Here is a 19,168-nt window from a genome sequence, read left to right on the forward strand (position 1 = left end):
CTTTCTTCTATTAAGGAATATGCCTTCATCAATCCGGCAAGGTGGTTGTTCGCTGAGAACATAACAGGGGAGTTGGTTGGAAGAATCAAGGCAGCTTGCTAACTGTAGCTTCGTACCTTGCTTTAGCTTTAGTTTCCGGACTTTGCTCCGGAGATATTTATGAATTTAATCTTTGAAATAATTTTAGGAGCTATAAATCTAAGAGAATGATTTTCTTATCTCTTTCATTCAAACTTTGAGTAATTTATAACTCCTAATCGATACTATAATTCATTAATAATTAGAAAGCTCATATTTTTCAGTCATTAATAAATAATTTATTAGACAATAATCAGCACAGTTACCACACAATATACAGATTCTAAAATCAACAATTAATATTGCAAATATCAGATGTTTCATATACGTTGAATATAATCTCTATAAATAGCAATTAGTTTTACTTTTAGATTCCTTATCATTACAATATCCATATCATTACAACTTTAGATGCATCTTTTGAAAAGAACGGATAAAATTATGGATTAAATCGCATATCAGTAGGAGATTGTTATTAATATTATTTGCTACTAAGGATAAAAATGTAATTCGGCTGTACACATGGAAAAGAAAAAAAAAAAAAATGAAAACTACCATACAACGGGTAGGATATGATTTTTTTTTTTTTTTTCCTTTTAACCATTAGATTAGATCAAACTAAATATAGTTTTTAAAAACTGCACATGGACTTTTTCTTTAAGTTCATAGAATTCTCTGTTAAATTATACGAGTAATACTAAGGATACTAACTCAAATCTCAATTTTTACGTACCAGTTCAACGACGAAGATACAAGGGGCGAGGGAGGGCTTGAAATTTTTTTAAAATTTATATATATATATATATAAATAAATATATAAGCATATAATGGAAATCTATATAAAGCCCCTGAGTACTTAAAATCAGCTACCAATCACTACTTGGAATTTACTCCACTAGTCCAAAAAACCCAATATACTAATTACTAAAGCCCAAGCTGCCCAACATCTCAATTCCATAAGTTTTACGTTAATGATCAAGAAAAGAAAGAAGTAAAAATAAAATATAAAATATAAAAAATAAATAAATAACCTCTTCTTTTTCACTTGATAATTTTTTTCCTCATCTTAATTATTTTCTTATTTATTTTTGTACTTCTTTTTATTTTATTACATTATAATATGACATAATTCATAGAATCATAGTTGAATTTTTTTTTCAAGGGATTTGAGTTTTTTTATTCTTTGATATACATTAGGGTTTAACTAATTACGTAGTTAAATACATTACACTCATTATGTTCACATGTTTATTTGTTTAATAAAAGTAAGAACGGATTGTTTATTGTAAAGTTTTTTTCTTTCATATTTTATGTAGCAATCGATTGAGAATGATTGAAAAGTATTGTAAAAGAAAGTTAGAAGAGTTTTCAAGTCTTACTGGAAAAAATGATGGTGGTACTAAATCAAGTAAGGTGGATTTCAATCGAAAGGGAGATCAGTTGTTGAATGATACTTGTGTACATTGAGAAAGACATTTTCAATGACCTTGATAATGAGACTATTATGTAACATTTTCAAGGCATGAAAACTTATCGTGGACAATTTTAATACATTAATTTTGTTGTAATTATTAGCCTCTTGAAAAAAAAATTCTAACTTTATCACTGTATGTGATTTATCTTTTTATTAATAAATGTAATTTTTTATTATTAATTAATGTAGTACGTAAAAATTGAGATTTGAGTTAGCATTATTCAAATGATAGACACATAAATATAAACAACATATTTTCCTATAAAAATAACATGGCCTATATGCATGCAACTTGTGACACATAAGAAATTATGCATGCAACATTTCAACATACTTGTTGACACATAAGAAATTAGTGAGAAAAAAAAAATGGTTGTGATAAATTTGACTATGACGTGAGGCATGTGGGATGCCAGGCTAGATAGAAAACTTATAATAGAAGTTTCTAGACCATCAATAACAATATCAAATTGAAGTACAGCAACAAATATTTTTTAGTAGAACGCCAACAAATATTTTTATACAAACATATGTCGTGTTTAGAATTGTTCTAATTTTTATTTTTCACATTTTTTAAGAAAAAAATGAAAACGATTTTAAAACGGCGTTTGACACAATTAAAGATAAAAAACGAAAATAAAAATGATTTTTTAATTTAGTGTAAAATGTGAGAAAAATGAAAAAAATTTTCATTTCTGTCGTGTTTAGAATTGTTCTAATTTTTATTTTTCACATTTTTTAAGAAAAAAATGAAAACGATTTCAAAACGGCGTTTGACACAATTAAAGATAAAAAATGAAAATAAAAATAATTTTTTAATTTAGTGTAAAATGTGAGAAAAATGAAAAAAATTTTCATTTTTTATTTTTATTTTCTCCTCTCGTTCAGAGAGACATTAATATGTTTTTTTATACTAAAAATAATTTTTTAATAAAACTATCAAACACATTTTTAAAAATAATTTCTGTCTGAGATTGAAAACATTTTCATTTCTATTTTCATACGAAAAACACAATTATTTTAAAACAAGTTATAAACGCACCCATCAATTCTTCAATTCCTTCCTCACCTAAAACACCCTTCCAACCATCTACTTTGCCTTCAAACTGCTCTAATTAAATTCCAGCTTTCCTATCTCTGGATTATTTTCATTTTTGGACCTTGAGGAATTAGGATCGTCTCACTTTGATCCCTGACAATTCAAAAAATACAAATTTGGCCCCTAAGATTTTAGTGTATCACTCTAACAGTCCTTTCGTCTCCAAACATTAAATGGTTGTTTATCTAGTTAATTTGCTATTTAGACTTGGAAATAGTTGTTCATCTTGGTATTTGCTATGCGTGGAAATGGCTAGTGCAAGGATTGAAAAAATCGAAATTTTTATTGATGTTTTCGCCAAAATTTTCGAATTGTGAAAGTACTTATATGAAAATAAGGATGTCGTACTTTTTCTGTAAAATATTTTGAAATTTCCGTAGAAATTCTCATAAATATCAATATTTTTACGGTAATATGGAAATGAAAAGTGAAGTTCTAAATGATCAAATATGGTGAAAATGTTATGAAAATTTCGTGGACGTATGGGAAAAATTTCCTAGGTATTGATAACTTTATATTTTTAATTGAATTTTGAATAATGTACAATTTATGTCATTTTTTGTATTTCAATTTCGATGTCTTAATATCAAATATTATTTAAACCAAGAATGTGTTCGAAATAATTTGAAACCACCTAGAAGCTCCTTTTAAAATTAATAATTTTGTCATCTAGTATGAAATCATGAATGTAAGATTTTTGTATTAGGTTGACTTTTAACTATTTAACTTATTTGTGAATGTGTGATTATTATTATTATTTATGGTATTATGATTACATTTTATCATGCATCATTTATCACTCAATTAGTATTTTAATTGATAGTTTAATCTAATTTATGTGTTATTAACTATTTTAGAGTTTATTAAAATCTAATTTAAAATTAAAGTATTTTAGTAGGAATTTTCTTATTTTATTTCAATTTACATCGACATCTATATTTCTATAAAATTTAAGTACCGGTAATTTTATAATATTAATATTTTTATTGTTGTTTGTCAGTTGTGGAAGGACTATTAGCGTGACAGACTGAAACTTCAGAAGCTAAATTTGTGCCATTATAAGTGTTAGTGACCAAAGTGAGACACTATTAGGAGAAGTTTATGCCGTTCACTTCGCTGATTCGAGTTTGTAATTCGAGTTAAAATATAATTTTATATGAAAGCTTTTTATTATAATAAAAAAGTTAGATGTGACTGTTTTTGAGAACTTTTTACTATAGCAAAACTTAAATTCTAAACTCGAATCGGTGAAGTGAACGGAACCTTAATTCATGAATTATAATCATGATATTATAATTATTTTTTATTTATGTGTATTTTTTATGAGATAAAATAATATAATAAATTATGAATCATGATTTAAATTATGACATAAATTCCTTTATTATACGTCTCTTTAGTCTCATTCACTTTGTAAATTTAAGTTTTTAATTTAAATTGAGATGTAATATTTTTTAAAAAAAATTTCTGTAATAAAAAAATTAAATATGATATTTTTTAAAAATTATTTACCGTAAAAATTTAAAATTAAAAAGGTGAAGCGAACGTGCCCATTCCTCAAGTCCGAAAGTGAAAATAATCCCTTTTTTTTTCACAAAGCATGAAGCATGAAGTCATTGGTAGATCTGACAATGATGTAAATGACATATACAACCCGACAAAAATAATGTTTCTGACCTACTTATTACTTAATCCAGGTCATTTCAACAAAACAGTAATTGCCTGCGTGTCATTAGTACAAAAGAAATATCTCCAAATGTTGGTTGGTGGCATTTTCATTCTGTAAGTTTGAACACCACAAAAAACAAAAACGTCTTGATCTACAGATTTAAGTGTAACACGGGTAAGAATTTACTACTAATTATTCACGTCTTGTATTGCAGCCTCCACTGCTTGTGTAGTACTACCACATCATAGTAAGATTTTACTGAAAATGATAATATTATACAATCGTACATAAATACATACATATATATTCACATATCACATCCAATAATTTAAAATGCTACCTTGAGAGTTACGTTATCATTTAATATCAGAGCAATACATTTTTAGAGACCTACCGAGAGTGTAATGAGATAGGAGGTATTTATTTTTTGTATTATTTTAAATCATGATTCATAATTTTTTACTCAAAAAAATCACGTAAAATGAGAATAGTTCTGAATTATTATTCTAAATTCATAAACTAAACATCCACTAAATTCTCAATCAACTTAGAATTTATGTTATGCATGTTGGAAATAGTGTCCTAGAAGCATGAAATGTAAAATGATATTTATTATTTATTTAATAAAATAGTTTATTCATCATTTTATGTGCATATATTTATGAATATTTTATGAATATCAAATAAAATTCCTTGATTATTTATGTAATCTTAAACATGGTATATAAGTGTTGTATATGAGAGGATAATGTTTAAGGATAATAATCAAAAGTAATTGTTCATAATGAATTTAATTAAAGTTCAGAATTTTTAATTAAAACATTATTAATACATGTCATTCCCATTTAGAATGGAACGGTGTTATCCGTACTGTTAATATGGCGAGATATTGAATGAGTGTATTTCGCATAATGAGATTATGTGGAACATGGACGCAGACACAATATGAATTTCTAATAATTTTCGTTAAGCATAGAAATTCTAATTGAGTCTGCCGATGGTCATATATAGGATGATCTTAATCTTGAGTTCTTAACAAACTCCTATTTATGGATTTATGTCTTTTGATTTACTCGGTACGGATTCCGAAACCCTGAATCCTATTCCTTGTATTTTGGAGACATAATGAAATAGGTAGCTGGGAATGTTATTATACGAGATGGAATCTATTCCTTCTTGAGAAAGAAGCAGATAAATAATTCTCTTGAGTGTTGATTCGGTACTTGGATTAGTAAGAGCGCTCTGGTTCATGAATGTGTTTTATGAATCACTATCCATTAGAGAATCAATGGTACTCAAGGATAAAGATGTAATTAGAGAGGTTAACAGATTCTACCTGACTCTAATTATGAATTATTTATGGAGGATTGATCTATATGTAATGACTATATCAAATGGACACTTCGCAGTTTAAAAGTAATTAATGTCTATAATTTCGAGAGTTCAATTCCAAGTTTATAGTGGAGTAACTATTGGAATTAATAGAATTAATAAATTAATTAAAGTGTTTAATTAATTATTAATTTTATTGGAGCTCAGAATTATAGGTCCATATGTCCCCGCGTCGTCCTTGTAATTCTACCAGACACAAAGGGCAAAATGGGAATTTTAGAATTACGGAATTCTAAAATTAAATACTCAAAAAATAATTAATTGAGAATTAATTATTATTTAAATAATGTGATTATTTAAATTTGAATTTGAACATATCTAGATTTATCCATTTAAACTTATTTGATAAGTTGTTCAATTTAGAATTCAAATTAATTTAAGTTTGACTTAAATTTGAATTTGAATTTGAATTAAAATTGGACTACTGGATAAGGATTTGATTCTATTTTGAAGTTTGACTTCTACTCTTTAAATATGAGAAAGATAGAAAATTGTAGAGACAATTTTTTAACAATTTTTCAACCCTAGTTTTTGAGTGTGGCCGAAATTCTCATAGAGGAAAAAGAGAGTAAAATATTTTTCTCCAAAAATTCCACATCGTGCATGCGTTGGTGTTTGTGGAAATTCGAGTGTTTAAGAAACCTATTTTTGTCTCACGTGTGCCCACACACACGTCTACGTGGAATCAAGGAATTGACGTGGAAGACTTTGGTATTCTAAACACAAAGCTTGGAGCAAGGACTGTTCGTGGTCAAAGAAATTCAAGTTATCATCCGAGTCGGCTTCCAGGTATTTTTCGGTTGATCCTTGAATGATGTAAATTAATGTGATTAATTTATTCGTGCATAAATTAATATAATCTATAGAGTATGTCAAAAGTTTTATGAAAATTTTTGTTATATATGATCCGCTGTTTTCCTACCACGCTTCCGCACCCGAATTCGATTCGAGAACCAGCAATGCAGAATAACAAAATATTTATATTTACTATTTAAAAGTCGTTTAATTCACTAATTTAAGTTTTTAATTTGAATTAATATGTAACTTAATTTATGTTATATAAAATAACAAAATATTTATATTTACTATTCAGGGCTCGTTTAGCTCATTAACTTAAATTTTTAATTCGAGTTGAGATGTAATTTTATGTAAAATTTTTATTGTAATAAAAAAATTAAATGTAATTATTTCTGAAAACTTTTAATGTAACACAACTTAAATTTTAAATTCGAATCATATCAGATTACGAAATTTGAGAAATTAGAATTACGAAATTTTCTCAATTTTTACAAGAATGGGAGAAATATAATATCCAATTCAAATTAACTTGAGAGGGACGTCACAATATATTTTATTCATCATTGTGTTGATAGTGATATGACGTGATAAGTCAATTGAAGTTGGCGCCCATACTTCATGATCACATGGTCTAGATCCTTACAATTTCATTTTTGTATTCCGTACGGTTTTCACTCTGCCTACGTGTGGAAAACAAGACCACAAGTGCATATATTATATCAAGTTACAATTTGAGCCAAAAAAAAAAAAAAAAAAAGGTATACAAAACTGAACAAAATTTCTCTAGGAAAAAAAAAAGAGCCTCTCCAAAATGAATGTAAAGAGGTATTTCTTACAACTATAACTTTCGTGACTGTGATATACTGATATTGAAGGATGAACACGAGTTGAGTAATTGCACTTTCTAGTGAGGGTATGATATGCATGTTTTCCAACACTTAATAACATGGGAAAACATTTGGTAACATCCATGATCCAAGTCTGTCCATTTCCATGACAAGAGAAAAAAAAAAAAAAAAAAAAAAAGAAGGTTGCTAATCACACTCCAAAATGGACACAAGGTTTCACTTGTTTTCTTGCATGTCTTCCTCAGTTTTCCAGACAACATCCTCCAGGCTGTTTGAGAGGTTTTTATAGAACTGCAGTTAAAGAAATATGTTTTTGGAATTAAATGGTATTTCTCAATCTTTTGTTGTCCCTAGACATACAAGGAATACTGAATGAAAGAGGGAAAATCTTTATTCACTCTTTTATACATCGCTTTTTAATAAGCGCAGTTAAAATCTATACCGTGTATTTTCAATGTTCCCAACATTTTATCCTTGGATTTCAATTTCACACCAAATTCATGCATTCTCTCAATCAAATGCTGATTTTGACCAGTTAGATGACGACTTAGAAGTTGTGAGGTATTCAATGAAGAAGTTAATGGTAATCTTTACATTATAAAGTCGCCATTTAAGTGGACAAAACTAGTAGTTGACCAAGAGAGAGTACAAATTTGATATGAAATTAGAATTCAAAGGTACAATATTGAGAACATCCGAAATGTATAGTACACATTTTTTATAAGCTTAAAATGCAGGGTATAAAATAGTTACTTAATAACACAAAGGAAAGAAGGAAAGGGTATTATACCTTATGGAATTCCAATGTGTCTCCTTTAGCTTTTCTCACTTGAACCATATGAAGCGAGGGAGCAACTTGGAATATCTGATCAGGAAACAAAAAAAATGTCAAGAAAGAGTTATAGCAAAAACTAAAAAAATTTTATCTCCTGGGATGAAATGAGACATTGCTAGCGACCTCTGTAGCAACATTAAGATTTCCCTTTCTTCCAGCTTTCATGTTTTTGAGCCTCAACTGAGGAGGAAACAATAAAAATAGTTTAGTTTTCAGGGAATTTCGAAAGATTTTTTGAGAAGACTAATATGTTGCTGGCAATGTCTCACCTTGTAATTTTTCTTGTGTACATCAAAACCAAGAGGCTTTGCAGCTTCTTCGATCTTATGAATTATTTCGTTGGCAGGGCATTTCGATGTGAACCTTGTTTCCTTCTTAAAATCCTACAGTCAACGGAATATTTTCAGATCTTGGGAGAAAAACAGGAATAGCAAAATAAGTTCTCCTGAACCCGGAAGACTTGCATATTTTTACAATGCTTACAAGTTACTTGCACAGATATACAATACCGCCTAAATTTCAACTCTTTTCACCAAATAACCCCAAAAGAACAAAGCTGAATATCGATGCAAAGGCAGTATTTCACAAAGATATGCCATGGCATAGACGACATATATCAGGGAGAATAGTTTATGATCTGTGAACCTGTTCAGCATCAAACAAGTTGCTAAGGTTAAGCCCTTTGGACATTGAGATTAAATCGAATGCGTTCATAGCTGCTGGTTGTTCTTCCTTCTTCTCCGTCACATGGTGCTCCTGTTAAGACAAATAAAGCATGAGGGGACTTTTCATGACAAGACATTGACACAAGATCTTATCTTCAAAGCAGGTTCGAAGTTGCTCACAAAAGCGGATATATCAAATGGTAAAAATCATCTTTGAAACGTACTTCTGAATCCTTAAAAACAGCTTCTACATCATCCAAATTTGTATCTTCTTTCTCATCGAACACCGGAGGCTTGTACCCCTTCTTAAACCATTCATCTACTAGAATTTCGGGTATGGTGATGCGCTGCAGTAGACAATCAAGTTAGTAATAAGAGATGCCAACCGCACAGTAATGTGAATCTAGTTTATGAATCTATTTTTAGTGGCAATTCTTAAGAGCAGTTTAAAAGCGGCTCTAGGAGTGCCTTTTCGCTGTTCAAAAGGATTGTATTGTGCACTAAAGTATGATACACATACTACCAAAAGAATAAGAACAAGAGACTAAATTGTCCAAGCGAATTACTTACTGTCATAGGGTTTGGATCCAAGATTCGAGCTATCAATTTCATCACGCTAAAAGATAGCCAAGGGGGACAAGTGAATTCAGCAGCTGAGATCTGCATGTAAGGAGATAAAATGTAACTACTGAAGACCAAGAATTAGAGGAGGCTACACTATAGAATGAGTAAAATGCTCACTTTTTTATACAGGATCATAAGATTAGAGTCATCAAAGGGCAAGTAACCTGCAAGTAATACAAAGAGTATCACTCCACATGACCACAAGTCCGCAGTTGCGCCGTCATAGCCTTTGTCATTAAGGACCTAAATACCAAGATAGACATAGTTACATGATGCACCAGAAGCGTGAAGAAAAAGTAGCTAGTATAATAACGGTCCATACCTCAGGAGCAACGTAATTTGGAGTACCACAAGTAGTGTGAAGAAGGCCATCGTCCTGTCAACTTAAACTTTCAGTACAAGAATCGTGCAGAGAGAGAAAGAGAAAGAAAGAGAACACCACCTATGTTCGGAAAAGTTTAAAGGGAAATTACGAAGGAAAAGGATGATAATTTTGGCACTATAGGTGCTGGGTGTATCTTTTTCTTTGTTCACCAGCTAGTATGTCTAAATTTGAGAGTGTAAAATTAAAACTTCTTTAGCCATACGGATCAACCCAAATTTCACAGAGAATTGACTGAAAATGCACGAAGAAGAACTGTAAAGTTTAGAAGAAATAATACAAGTCCTACCCTGACTTGTTGGGACAATGCACTCAATCCAAAATCAGAAACTTTGAGATTTCCACAAGCATCCAACAACAGATTTTCCGGCTGCAAAAGAATCATAAAACAAAATAGCGTCCATGAATGTTATTTTCTTGGACCGGTGCAGGTCGTGATCATCATGTGTTAAAAAATTAGTACCTTCAGGTCTCTGTGATAGACACCTCTGCTATGACAATAATCAACTGCATTAATGAGTTGTTGGAAATATCTGCGCGCTTCATCCTCTCTCATCCGTCCATGGTTTACCTTCACAATCAGAGTTCTATATCTCAAATTTGAGAGGTTTAAGAGATCAAATTACAGACAAGCGTAATAAAACTAGCATAGCTAAATAGGAATTAGTAAACTAAACACGGTCTTGAACCGCAAGAATCGCTGCACTAAAATAGGATTAGAGATTAAGTTACTACTCACAATTTTATCAAAGAGCTCTCCACCAGTAACAAACTCCAAAACAATAAAAATCTTTGTCTTGCTACCCATCACCTGAAAAGAGAGAAACTATTTAAAGAACTTGCACCAATGGGAAATAAAGCATTCATTCTATTCCCCTGTTGGGTAAGTTCCACAATGCAGATTACTAAGAAATAAAGGAGACAGACAGACCTCATATAACCGAACAACATTCGGATGCTTTATCAACTTCATTGTTGCTACTTCTCGTTTGATCTGAGATAATTTACCATCACATAAGCTTCAATTCATAGAGGAAAACAAAAATAGACACCCAGAAGATTAAAGAAGAAAAAAATGAACAAATAAATATACAATAGTTAGATCTAACAAAGTAAACAAAGTTTTGATTTTACTAAAAAGAGACCTGTTCAGCCATTTTGTGCTTGAGAACTTTCTCCTTGTCAAGGATCTTAAGAGCCACAGGCTCTTCTGTCTCAGAATTCCTTGCAAACTTCACTTTGGCAAATGTTCCCTCACCAATTGTCCTTCCCACCTCATATTTTCCCACTCTTCGCTTGATTTTCGGTTGATTCATTCTCGGAGCTCCACCACTTGAAGAAGCTTCTGATACTTGCAATTCCGCCAGCTTTTTTAGAAACTACCACCTAAATCAAACATCAAAAAATGAGCCTTGAAAACCATTTTGAATTCCAAACAAAAATCAATAAAAAGATTATGAGATTTAGGAAGTACTATTATGGTATAGCAACTCGCAAGTGGAAATTACTTTTGAGCTCATGCAATATACATAAATAAATGCTGAAGCTCTGAAATAAGTAGCTTAAGACTTGCTCATTAGTAAACAAATAGTCAAAGAATTCAGATCAAATCAAGCGGATCCTATAATTCATTATTTTATATAATTCCTACGTATGCAGAACAAATACCACGTGATTCATTCAAATGAACATGGACACTTTCATTTTCCCTAAATTAATATATAAATGACAAATTTAGAGAAAATCAACACAGAACATGTAAACTTCAAACCAAAATCTTAATACATGCATAAGAAAACTTCAGTACACAATTCGTACAGCACTTAGTACAAAAGCAAAATATTCATATAACATCAGAAAAACTCAAAAAAAAAAATTTAATGAAGATTTCCAAACTTGGGTCTGTGGAATCACCACATGCAGTGACCAAAAATCAAAACTTGAGAAAAAACCCAGATGGGAATTTGTGAAAATCATAGAACCCAAAAGTCCAAAACCACAGAAATCCAACCAAACTCCATATTTAGGCAAACCCAAGTTCGAGAAGTCCCAAGAATTGGCAAAGAATTTGTTCAACACAACAGTCAAAGACGAATTCGCCAACCGCGTCACACATATTTATATTACATGAATATAAAACAAAACGTAACACAATAATTAAGCAGAAAAAAATAATACTAAAATTTGAAAAAGTGGGAACAGAAGAACAGAAAAGGATATACTTGAAAGGAAATTAGATAAGAAGAAAACTCAGCCAACTTTGATTGTTGATTCTGGTTGGCTCTTGAGTCTCCGAAAGGCCGGAGAAGCAAAAAAAAAAAAAAAGAATTAATGGGTAAATTTGGTGGTGATTATATATTGTTGATTTCGGAGAGACTTTAGATGGACTGTAACTAGACCACCGAACTAATAAAAAGCTGGTTCTCATTTTCCATTTTTCCACAGAATATTCTAATTTATTCTGATTAATTAAAACTAAATAATTAATAAATAATCTTATCGGATTTTGTTATTTTACACGCTGTAAAGAGTAATTATTGTTTGTCCGAAACAGAAAAAAGCAAACATTTATGAGAGAAGATTCTTTATGTGGATGAGTTTAAGCGAAACATGCGTTACTTTTGGGATTTGTTGTCGTTTTGGGGCGTCCAATACAAGTCGGTTTAATTAATAAAAGCTCTCATAAACAGTTATTTTTTTTATTATAATAAAAAATTTTTACATAAATATATATTTTAATTTAAATTTTAAATTTAAATCAGTAAAGTGAGCGGAGCTATAAATCACTTCACAGATTTAAATTTTTAATTCGAATTGAGATGTGATATTTTTTAAAAATTTTTTTATTGTAATAAAAAAAAATTAATGTGACATTTTTTAAAAAATTTTTATTATAAAAATTTAAAATTAAAAATTTAAATAAATGAACGGGTTTTGTGTTTCTATTGATGAAATGAAACAGAGAGAAAAGTAAAAGGTAGTGTGTGGTCCGCAGAACATTTAACGGCGAAAAGGGGAGTCATATTTCATGCTCACCACGTCTGAAACGGACAGATTTCAAGGAGCTTACCATGTTTCTTTTTCTTCCAAGGAGTTTCTCCTGTAAAACTGAGGAAAAATAAATCACATACTTTTTACACGTCAGATCTCTATCTTAAATTATTTATTTTACATATTTTTTTAATTTATTATAAATTCAATAATTAAAAACTGACCTTAACAGTTCCATTTCTTTTATTATTTTATAACAATATTGAAGCAGAACACACGAATAGAAAAGAGATAAAATATCTCTTTAAAATGTATTTATCAAAATTTTTACTATTTACTCCTGTTAATAACATTTTTACTTAAATAATTATATTAATAAAATGATATAAATAAAAAATAAAAAATAAAAATTTAAATTCACACACAATTTTACAATTTTCTTCACACCAAAAGCCACATGGACCGTAAAAATTTTTATGAGAAAATAATATTACAATTTATAAGTAGTGATCATATCCAAGCAACTAGAGCTGTAAAGAAACTTATAAACAAAATATAAAAAATTCACGTACAGATCAACCATACAATATTTTAAGAGAAGATAGCATAATGACCCACGTCAGAACCGTCTTATTAAATGAACTGTAGATCATTTAGTAAAAAAACAAAAAAAGAACTGTAGATCACGTAATAAATGAGAATCATAAAGTGAAATGTTTGTTAATTTCGGGTGCGTTTGAATTCGTTTCAAAATGATTTTATTTTTTTTATAAAAATAAAAATAAAAATATTTTCAATTTCAAATATAAATTATTTTTAAATATGCGTTTAGTAATTTTATCAAGAGATTGTTTTAAGTATAAAAAAACTCATTAATGTCTCTCTCTCTTTCTCTATGCTCGAGAGATGGAAAAACAAAAATAAAAAAAGTCATTTTTTATTTCTCTCTCATTTTACACTAAATTAAAAAATCATTTTCATTTTTATTTGTTATCTTTATTGCGCCAAACGCCGTTTTAAAAACGTTTTTATTTTTTTCTCGAAACGTGAAAAATAAAAACGAAATCAATTTTAAACACAGCCTTCGTTTTATGTGAGTCTTGTTTTGTCTAATAGATTTTGAAAATAAATCATATCTTAATCCTCCTACATTAGCGATAATTAGGGAACGTTTGGTTCATGAATTTATAACTATGATTCAGAACCATTCTTTTTTTACGTGTATTTTTTATGGAAAAAAAATACTGTAACGAACCACGAATTATGACACGAATCCCTCTTTCAAATGTCCCTTTAAGGATTCAACAGCTAATAAGAAGAGGAATGGTCATCTACAAGTACAACGCTTCAATCCCCTGTTTGTTGTGAATAAATAATTCCTTTTTTTTTCCTTTTATTGAAGGCAGTAATTTCATTCAGATTGAAACAAATATTAAAAAAATTATTTATCAAGAGATAAATGATTCGGAATTAGGAGGCTGGTTGGCCCCATCAAATAGAAGCGCTACTCAGATTACAATAATAATGTAAAGTCTACAATAAATTTGAGTCAAGGATCATTTAAATAAGTAAACATAAATTTCTTAAGAGTTTTGAGTTTTCATCTTAAAAGCTCAGGCTCAATAAAATAGTGTTCTCTTTTAAATAGATCTTATAAAAAAAACCAAAAAAAAAAAATATCAATGTAACAAACAAGTCACTATTATAAATAAAACCATCAAAATATTGTTTCTAAAAAAAAAATGTACTGTTTCGTGTTGGTATGTTATGTGACTCCAAATAGGGGCACAATTGAGCTACATAAAGACACATAAAAAATGAAAAACTTAAACAGATTACTGCCAAATATTAAAATTCAAATGGTCCAAACTCATCACTTTATAATGGGATCCAAGTTTAAATATACTTTTATCCATTATGAAAGTAATACAATTACAAAAGAAAAAAAAAACAAAGAAAATTAGTAGATTATCAACGTTTAGTTCATAGATTAAAATTATGAGATTAGAATCATTTTTTATTTACGTGTATTTTTTATGAGAAAAAATATTATAACGAATTATGAATCATGATTCAAATTATAATATTAATTTTCTTACCAGACGTCTCCTCCACTCCTGTGTAAAGAATTATTGAAATTCGGGATGAAGATAAGAAGGGGAACAAAAAAAGAAAATAAACTGAGAAAAGAAACTAGACCCAGAGTTCCTCTTTGAACCTTGATTTACAGCTCTTATGTGGATGAGTTTTGTCATTTTACAATTTTCCTCATTACGTTTGGACTTTGTTGTTGACTTGGTATCTATTTTTTCATCTCTTTAACAATTTCTTTTTTTCTTTTTTAAAGAATACTACTCAAGTTCTTTCATTACTACACATTTTTTCTTCGCAGACTATTTTGACTAATACAAAATGTGTCCTTGATATTAAAAAAATATATAAAAAAAAGAATATACTAATAAAGGATTGTAGAAAAATAGATAAGAGTCAGAATGGAGAGAGAAAGTGGTGCACATCTGGCCAGAGTTCGGGCTGCCTCCAGGTGTGTTGCCGGACTCCCGACCACCAATCTTGGTCCTCCGACTCACCTCTTTGTAGGTTGCTCAGTGGTAATGGTGGTGGCAGTGTTGGGCGTCGTCGTCCCGTTGGGTCGGATCGGATATGGATATGTGAGTGGTGGGTACATTTCTTGACTGCGTCTCTCGGCGCGTCCTTGGTTTGGCGGCCAAGCTCCTTAGAGGATTCTGTCCGCACAGTGCCAGGCTTCTTGCGGTGGCGGTGGACTCTCGCCGGCTAGTCCTTTGCTAGATGTTTTATGATGGTGATGAGTAGAGTTTTGTTTTAGTGTTTGCTTCTGCGCTGCATGTGGAATTAGTAACAGCCTCTGCGCTACATATTATGTGCTCTCAATCGATCGGATGCCTCCATCAATTATAGAAATCTTATTAAACATGTTTTACATGTGCTTTATTATTAGTGTACTATTATAGAAATCTTGTTAAACATGTTTTACATGTGCTTTATTATTAGTGTACTGAGGAATTTTTTTATCATCGGGTCTCAATACAAGTCTTTCTTCTCAAGCTTGACTAGATTTTACTGATGAAGCCGGTTGAGGTTGAAAGTATTATCTCATGTAATTGGGAGTTATTTATACTGATGTATTCAGTTTAATAAAATACCTTTTCCGTTCAAAACAAATTTTGACCGCTAAAACTTTTAAAATATCAAAGAATGCCCTTAATAATCAAATCAAAGGGAAAAAAAATCCCAAACTAATAAACTTGCCAATAATAAGAAAAAAAAAACTAAGGGATTGTTCTTTTGGAATGTAACTTGAGTGTAGTTTTTGAGTTGAATTTAAGTTATAACTTGAGTTGAAGTTGTAACTTGAATAACGTTGAGTGAAGTTGAATAAAGTTGAAACTTAAAAGAACGTGAACTTGAATAAAGTTGAAACTTGAGTTGTCTTTTTTTAAGTTTTTTGGACAAAAGAACATGCCCTAAAATTCTAAACATATATACACATAACACACATCATAGAGTCATCCATTAATCCTGGAAGGCTGAGATTTTTCTCTAAAATCCTAATTTCTATTTTTTTTTTTTTTTAAGATTGAGAGGAAAAAAACAAATGTGTGATATTCTTTGTAGCCACAAAGACCAGTGCGGCATCTAGAAATTGGAGTAAAGTTCTAGGAGATCGTTTGCATAAACCCAGGGGTGGGGCTTAAATTTTTCCTTAAATTTATAAAATTCGATTTTTTTTAACTGTTAAATTTGTATAAAAATATACAAATATTTTCACATGTTATAGAATATAAGACATCGTTCACTTTACAGATTCGAGTTGAGATGTGACATTTTTTAAGAGCTTTTTACTGTAACAAAAAAAGTTAAATGTGACATTTTTTGAGAGCTTTTTACTGTAAAAACTTAAAACTAAAAACTTGAATCGGTGAAATGAACGATGCCGTAATTCTTTGTTAAGGTATAAAACAAGTTATTTATATCACGTGGTATTGAAGAATAAGATTTTTATTAAATGTTCTTACAAAGAATTAAATTCAATATAATTCTACCATAATTAGACAAAAAAAAAAAATGGAGCACAAATAAAGTACTTTGTTATAATTCTTCTCATAATATGTTATATGATTTACAAATGATACTTATTATCTTTTGCAGCGTGTACAATTTAAATTGCTCTTTATTGATCATAATGGCTGGTCCAACGTGTTTACATGAACACTTTTCGAATTGCTTCCGCTCGGTTGTGGAATGACAACACCATTATTTCAACCACAAATGTCTACCTGGCTTGAGACGCCTTTATCAGAGCCAAAGATGACAGAACATCTCAATTCTCAGCTGTCCAATAGTACTCGATGAAACTTTTTTTCAAAAAAGCCGTTAAAGAGTTAACACTATGTTATTTATGCCATTATTTTTAAATTTATTTTATGCCACTAATATCTTATAAGTTATCTTTTCATATCATACATGTTATCTTTTATATTTTTTATTCGGATTGGATTTGATAAACCCAAATCCATGGAGCTATCAAGCCCAACAGGATCGATCAATTATTAAAACGGAAATAATAGATCAATTATTAAAACGGAAATAATAAAAAATAAGTCAATATGAAAAGTTTAATAAAGTATATATGTCAATTTTTAGTTATAATTTTTAATAGGTCATAACTTGTCAAGTTATGGTTCATAACCATATAAATTATGAACAAACTTGTCAAGTTATAATTTATAGCCAGATAAGTTATGAACAAAAACCGTCCATAACTTGTCAAATTATGGTTCATAACCAAACAAGTTATGGACGAAAACAGTAATTCGGCCTATTTATTAACTTATGTAAACTATTAGCCTATTAATTTTAATTCATCTCAAGTTTTGACATATTTCCCTCTTTCTCCCTATGTTTGGTAGGAAGGAAAGAAAATAGGATAAAAAAGAAATATGAAAGTGATGGAAAATAGCAATGATGGAAAGGAAATTGATTTTCTTTTATGTTGTTTGGTATGAGAAGATGGAAAGAAAATGAGCTTACATTCACTTGTTTGGTATTTGCAGTTAAATTGAGAGGAAAGAAAAAATCTTACTCATAAATTACTTTTATACCCTTAAATTTTTTGCTTGGATGTTGATAGAGAAAATGATAGTTTAGTAACTTTGCTCATTTTAATAAGTTGTCCCCATTTTCCATCACATTTTTTACCCACTTGTGGAAAGAAAAAAAATAGTGGGGCCCACATGTATTATTTTTCACTCTATTTTCTCTTTCTTTCTCTTTTCTCTCTTACCAAACAACCTATATTTTCATTTTTCCTCCTAAAATCCCTCAACATTCTTCGTTCCTTCTATTTTCTTTCCTACCAAACATACTCAAGTTAAGAGTCGAATCTGAGATGCATTTCAATATAAGTATTTAGGCCCAATCCAGTCAAGTGACTCGTTACGAATCCAAAACATTCAGACGGAAATTTCAAGGTGAGCCAGCCGATCTACTATCTAGGCTCAACCCCAACAAAGGGTGAGGGGTTTTTTCATAATTTTATTATATTTTATTTTGAATTTTTGATAAAGTCCAGTCTGGGAGGATGCATAGAAATTTGTTTATCCTAACCGTTGGATAGTGATCGAGTGGTAATTATTTATGTACTTTACCATTAGAGGCTATAATTAGTGATAAATTATAATTAATCGGTGATAGTTTACTTAAATTAATAAATTATAATTAATCAGTGATAAATTAAAATTAATCAATGATAAACTAACTCGTAATAAACTAAAGTTAATAAAAATTATCATTTTTTTAATTTTGTAAAACTTTGATCATTTACTAAAAAAAATAAAACAAAACTCTAAAAGGGTTATTTACCCCGAATCGCTTTTATCAAAATCAAATGGAATAAAAGGTATGCACGTATAACCTTTATAAGGTTACTTTTCTACCTCAACTCCAAAAGGTCCCTCAACAAGCAACTTTAACTCCAATCGTGTTTTTTTTTTTTTTTTTTTTTTGTTTAAAAATAACAATAGCCTTTTCACATAAAACCGAATATACGATATTAAAAGGAAGATCCTCACTACTTTTGTGAATATCCACAAAAATATCATGGATCATCACAACTTTTAATAGAGTATCCAAAAAGCTAACCATTAATGGAAGGAACAAGCATGTTTTTCCACCAAGTTTCGTCCTTTCATTCACAGCAACGGCAAACCACAGGCTCCCCACCTGAAAGGAACCATCATTTGTTCGTGATTTGGGCCCATTCTTAAATTCAGGC

At 29.8% G+C, this 19,168-nt stretch overlaps 1 protein-coding gene across 6 annotated transcripts; it reads right to left on the minus strand.

Annotated features, from left to right (window-relative positions):
- Positions 1-7,271: 7,271 nt before the first annotated feature.
- On the minus strand, positions 7,272-12,295 carry LOC21405323 (CBL-interacting protein kinase 32). 6 transcript variants are annotated; one of them, XM_024163944.1, is made up of 15 exons: positions 12,124-12,287; positions 11,010-11,250; positions 10,796-10,858; positions 10,604-10,675; positions 10,328-10,435; positions 10,154-10,234; positions 9,805-9,858; positions 9,600-9,725; positions 9,429-9,518; positions 9,083-9,205; positions 8,839-8,949; positions 8,463-8,576; positions 8,317-8,373; positions 8,149-8,223; positions 7,272-7,649 (listed from the first exon to the last, which is right to left on the minus strand). In XM_024163944.1, the coding sequence occupies exons 2-15, from the start codon at positions 11,178-11,180 to the stop codon at positions 7,575-7,577; spliced, it is 1,320 nt and encodes a 439-aa protein (XP_024019712.1). In that variant the 5' UTR covers positions 11,181-11,250; positions 12,124-12,287; the 3' UTR covers positions 7,272-7,574. The 6 variants fall into 6 exon arrangements, with proteins under 6 accessions (XP_024019712.1, XP_010093797.1, XP_024019710.1 ...); XM_010095495.2 differs by having other exon boundaries at positions 12,087-12,287; XM_024163942.1 differs by lacking the exon at positions 12,124-12,287 and adding an exon at positions 11,779-11,998.
- Between the last annotated feature and the right edge of the window lie 6,873 nt (positions 12,296-19,168).

This window comes from Morus notabilis, unplaced genomic scaffold, assembly GCF_000414095.1.
Source record: "Morus notabilis unplaced genomic scaffold, ASM41409v2 Scaffold306, whole genome shotgun sequence".
Lineage (NCBI taxonomy): Eukaryota > Viridiplantae > Streptophyta > Magnoliopsida > Rosales > Moraceae > Morus > Morus notabilis.